The 5,011-nt window shown below is 52.8% G+C and overlaps 1 protein-coding gene across 1 annotated transcript in view; it reads right to left on the bottom strand.

Annotated features, from left to right (window-relative positions):
- The window catches only part of Elane (elastase, neutrophil expressed), a 4,291-nt gene extending 2,397 nt beyond the window's left edge, over positions 1-1,894 (bottom strand). Inside the window, exons 1-3 of the mRNA XM_004632910.2 lie at positions 1,822-1,894; positions 1,405-1,561; positions 979-1,120 (exon numbers count right to left, since the gene is read on the bottom strand). Coding sequence (XP_004632967.2) covers positions 979-1,120; positions 1,405-1,561; positions 1,822-1,888 — 366 coding nt within the window. The 5' untranslated portion in view covers positions 1,889-1,894. The remainder of the gene's footprint in view (positions 1-978; positions 1,121-1,404; positions 1,562-1,821) is intronic.
- Positions 1,895-5,011: the final 3,117 nt, after the last annotated feature.

The following is a 5,011-nucleotide window of genomic DNA, read 5'->3' as shown; positions in this document are numbered from 1 at the left end:
CACACACACACACACACACACACACACACAAATAAAATTTAAAAAAAAAAACAAAACAGGGAAACACAGACGCCACTAAAATAATGCATTCACACCCCAGCAGTTCACTGGACTAACAAATGTCTGGAAGCTATAGGCACCGCCTAAGCATCTCTTGCCAAGGTAGAGATCAAAGGTAATTTGTATTCATTTGATGATGTCTTAATTTGTTTTTTGCTTTTTAGAGACAGGGTCTTGCTATGCAGTTCAGGCTGGCTTTGAGCTCTCTTTGGAGCCCAGGCTGGTTTCAAACACCCAATGATCTTCCTGCCTTAGCCCCTCGAGTGCTGAGATTATAGGCATGTGCCACCACATCCAGCATGTGATAAATTTAGTATTAAAATATTTATGCAGCCGGGGAGATGGCTCAGTAGAATAAGCACTTGCCTGGCAAGCACAAGGGCCTGAGTTCAAACCCCAGTTCCGACAAAATAAATAAATAAATAAATAAAATATTTATGCAAGTTTTTCTTTTCCTGATGTATACATATTTTGGTGGACTCTGTAACAGTGGTTTATCAGCCTGTGTGATGCCACATGCTGGTCATCGCAGCACTTGGGTGGATGAGGCAGGAGGATTTCTAGGAGTTAGGCCAGCCTGAACTACACATCAAGATTCTATGTCAAAAAGAAAGAAAGACAGAGAGAGAGAGAGAGAGAGAGAGAGAGAGAGAGAGAGAGAGAGAGACGAACAAATGAAAGAAAGAAGGAAAACAAGCAAGCAAGCAAGCTTGTTGACTGACAACTCCTGGGAACTTTCCTACAGTATTATCTCATTTAATTCCTCCACAGCAGTCCAGGGAAGCACTAACATTCCATTTCATTGATGCTCAGAGAGGGAATGAGACACCCTGCTGCTACCACACGTCATTCTGGACCCCATGATGTGACCCCAGCATGTCCCCCAGCCCCCTTCTGCATCCTCCCCAACCTCAGCACCTGGAGAATCACGATGTCATTGAGTAGCATCGAGGGGTCGAAGCCGTTCTCAAAGATCCGCTGCACAGCAAAGATCTGCCGGGTACGCTCCCTCCGCTGCAGGTTATGCGCACCCAGCACCACCTGCACTGACTGGAAGTTTCTAAGAGGCAGGGAAGGTACATGACCCTGGGGGCTAGGGTAACAAGGGGACCTCAGAGACCCACCATGCCCTGCTGGGGCACAAGGGGAGCTCCTCTTTCCTGTGGTCCCCTGGCCTTTCCCACGCAGCACTGGGGAAGCTGAGGCAGGAGGATCACTGTGAGTTGGAGGCCAGTCTGGGCTACACACTGAGACCCAGTTTCCTCTCCAGAATTCAGAGGAATCATCGGTAGTCCCAGGGGGCATAGGACAGGCCCCCAGGGATCGAGGGCCCAGGGAACTTACAGGCCATTCACACAGTGCGCAGCCGACATCACAAAGTTCCTGGCGATCAGGGTCCCTCCGCAGAAGTGCCTTGCGCTCCGCTGCAGTGACACCATGTAGGGCCTGGAGTGGGGCCGTGCTGGGCGGCCCCCTACGATCTCTGAGGCCAGTGCAGGCCCTAGGGACACAGGAGGAGGGAACTGAGGCACTGAGGAGAAGAGGCTGGTTCTGTGTCTCCCCGTAGAGCCCCAGGTGGGCTCAGGAAGCCCTCAGTACATGCACACAGAGACGCACGCATGCACGCACATGCACACGCATACGCACGCCCTTCCTCAGCCTCCCAAGTGCTAGGAAACTCTGCATTTCCCAGATTCCCATCCCGGCAGCAGGCAGGAGCAGGGAAAGGACCCTGGGGACAGGTGGGCAGGTGCCACTCACCAGCCAGCAGCAGGCCCAGCAGCACATGGGTGAGGGCAGGCCTGGGGACTCGGTGGCCTCGGGTCATGATGGGGTCAGGGTTCCAGGGCCTCTGGTCCAGCCGACCACCTCCCCTTTTATAGCTGGAGCTGGGACGCCGTTGCATTGCCCCATGGCACTGTCCTCCCCACTTCCTGTCAGGTTGCCAAGTGGGCTAAGAAGCTGGGATAGCTCGAAGGGCCCAGATGGAGCCCTGGACGCACAAACTTGAATGTCAGGTAACAGCCTCTTCCTTCCTTCCTTCTTTCTTTCTCTCCCCACCCCCCTTGAGACAAAGTCTTGCTATGTAGCACAGGCTGGCCTTGAACTCACAGCGATCCTGCCTCAGCTGTCCCAATGCTGAGGTGCTAGGAGCATGTCATCACCACGGCTGGTGTAAACAGCTTTTTCCTTTTTATCACTCTTTTCTTTCCCCTTCTTTCTTAGACAGGGTCTCACTATGTACTGTAGACTGGCCTCAAACTCATGAAGGTGCTCCTGCCTCAGCCTCACAAGTGCTGGGGTTTTTACAGGCATGTATCACTACACCTGGCTAACAGTTTTTCTTTACTGTACGTCAGTCCCCAGCACTACACAGAATATATTTACCTACAGATGCAGTCATGGTTGGGGGTTATGGTGCTGGCCTGTCATCCCAGGTGCTCAGGTGCCTGAGGCAAGAGGAGTCCGCCTGCGAGCCCACCCTGAGCAACTCAGCAAGACCCAGCCTCAAAATAAAAAAATACAACTGCTAGCAGGAGGTTAAGGAAGGAGGAAGGCCAGCCTGGGTTACGAAGTGAGCTCAAGGCCAGACTAAAGTGCGTAGTAAGACCCTGTATCAAAAAGCCCAAGTAAAGAAATATAAATATAAATGTGAGGGGTACAGCCCAGTGGTGAGCACCTGCCTAGCATCCCCAGTACGCGCACACAAGCATGTATGTACGCATGCGGGTGCACACACACGCACTGATCGATGCTTATCTGGCATTCAGGTGTAATTGGAAACCCTGTAGTTTGCTAACGTGGACCCGAGAGACTGCCTGGGTCCCCCCTCTGTGCACCCAGGCACCACAACATCAGCTGCACACAACTGTGCTAAGCACGCCCACTGCTATTCCTGACATTCCTCTGGGTGCTCTGCCACTCGAGGTGGGGAAAGGGAGGCACACTGCAGGCCTGGCACAGGAAGCATAGCCCTGTCACCTCTCTTAGTGAGGAATGAAACCGGGGTCTTTCCGCTGAGCTACTTCTCTGGTGTTTTAATTTTTTTTTTAATTTTGAGACAATTTTTGCTAAGTCACTCAGTTGCCCAGGCTGGGATGGGCCTTGCTGTTGTCCCGCTCAGTCTCCCAGAGTGCTGGAGCTGTGGTTTATACCCAGGTCCCAGGATGGACAGCTGGGCGGCACTCCAAGCCTGGCACCAGCCCCAGCTCTGCTGTCTCTCCAGCCTCCACAGCCCCCTGAAGTTTGTGGTTTGCTGCTCAGCACAGGGAGCTGATCCCAGCCCTTTCCAGAACACCCCACTCTCCTGGCCTCCCTGTTGGCCCCTGTTGCTATCCCCACTGGCGCGTGGCAGGTGGCAGGTGGTGAGACAGGAGGAACTGCCCAGACCCAGGAGCCTGCGCCTAGAGCTATGGGGAAGAGCTCCAGCCAAGAGTACTCAAGTTCCTGGTGGCTGAGACTGTTACAACACCAACGTCCCCAGAGTGGGGAAAAGATGTGGGGAGGGATCCAACGGACAGGCAAGGCAGGGGACAGGGACACCAGAGCTGGGGGAGGGCTGGACTGTTTGCCCCTGCATGCCCCATCCTGCCAACCCAATAGCTCTCTGGAGAGGTAACTGCACCCCTCCCCCCATCCCCCAACCCCCACCTGCAGCCAGGTATGCAGCAGGTGCTCAGGGTCTGCCCTTTGTCCCTGGCTCCATCAGGCACTTGCTAAGTGCTACGGACCCCTCCTCCCCTTTGGGCAGGAACAAAGCTGGGACAAAGTCACCACAGACACTTAGTGGGCACCTGCTGTATACACAGCCCTGCTTCGCATTGGCATTGCTGTAGGGGAGAGGGAGGCCACCTTTGGGATGAAGCCATACTTAAAGGCAGTGGCGTTTGGCTGTGCTGACACTGGGTTCACATCCTGGTCACCACTGCCTAACTTCAGGTCACTGAGTTGATCTCTCTGTGACTCCGTTTCTCCTCCACAAAACTGGAACCATGAAAATAGGTGTAATGTCATAGACCTGCTCAAAATTCCAGTGAATTAGTCCTTGACACGTTCTCAGGTTAGGAAGTGCTGTCTGTGTGGCTCTGATAATCCCTGGGATTTCGGGGCATCGGGGCATCAGGTCACGCACCTCTAGCCCCAGCACTCAGGAGGCTGTGGAAGGATGGTAACCACAAGCTTGAGGCCAGACTGGGCTACCCAATGAGCTCAAGGCCAGCCTGCCTGGCAAGCACAAGGACCTGGGTTTGATCCCTGGTACTGCATGCGGTGCCGGACCCAGAAACCACCCGGGTGTGCTGTACCAGCCCCGAAATTGGCATGGTGGCACACGCCTGTTATCCCAGCACTGGGAAGGCTGAGACAGGAAGATCACTATGAGTCTGAACTGTGTAGTGAGATCCTGTATCGAAAGAGAGGGAGAGGGAAGAAGGAAGAGAGAGAGAGAGAGAGAAGCAGGGCATGGTAGCACAGGCCTGTAATCCCAGCATTCTAGAGTCTGAGGCAGGAGGATTGTTGTGAATCTAAAACCAACCTGGGCTACAAAGTGAGCTTAAGGCCAGCCTGAACTGCATAGTGAGACCCTGTCTCAAAAAAAAAAAAAAAAAGACAGAAAGAAAGAAAGAAAAGCAGGCAATGGGGCTGGGGAGATGGCTCAGTAGCTTGCCTGGCAAGCTCAAGGGCCTGAGTTCAATCCCTGGTAAAAAAAAAAAAAAAAGAAAGAAAGAAAGAAAGAAAGAAAAAAAGAAAGAAAGAAAGAAAAGAAAAGAAAAAGAGAAGCAGACCCCGCCCGCTGAGTAGGAATTTCTGCCGCATTCCAGGAACCCCCAGACCCAGTCCTAGCCCAGGCCCGATGACATGATACTTTACTTGGAAGACCCAAAAAACTCCACCAAGAAGCTACTAGAATTAATACAGAAATTCAGTAGCATAGCAGGTTATAAAGTCAATA

Source organism: Octodon degus, unplaced genomic scaffold, assembly GCF_000260255.1.
Source record: "Octodon degus isolate 3935 unplaced genomic scaffold, OctDeg1.0 scaffold00050, whole genome shotgun sequence".
NCBI classification, from domain to species: domain Eukaryota; kingdom Metazoa; phylum Chordata; class Mammalia; order Rodentia; family Octodontidae; genus Octodon; species Octodon degus.
Note: the sequence above shows the minus strand (reverse complement) of the source record. Positions and strands in the feature narration are given on the sequence as shown.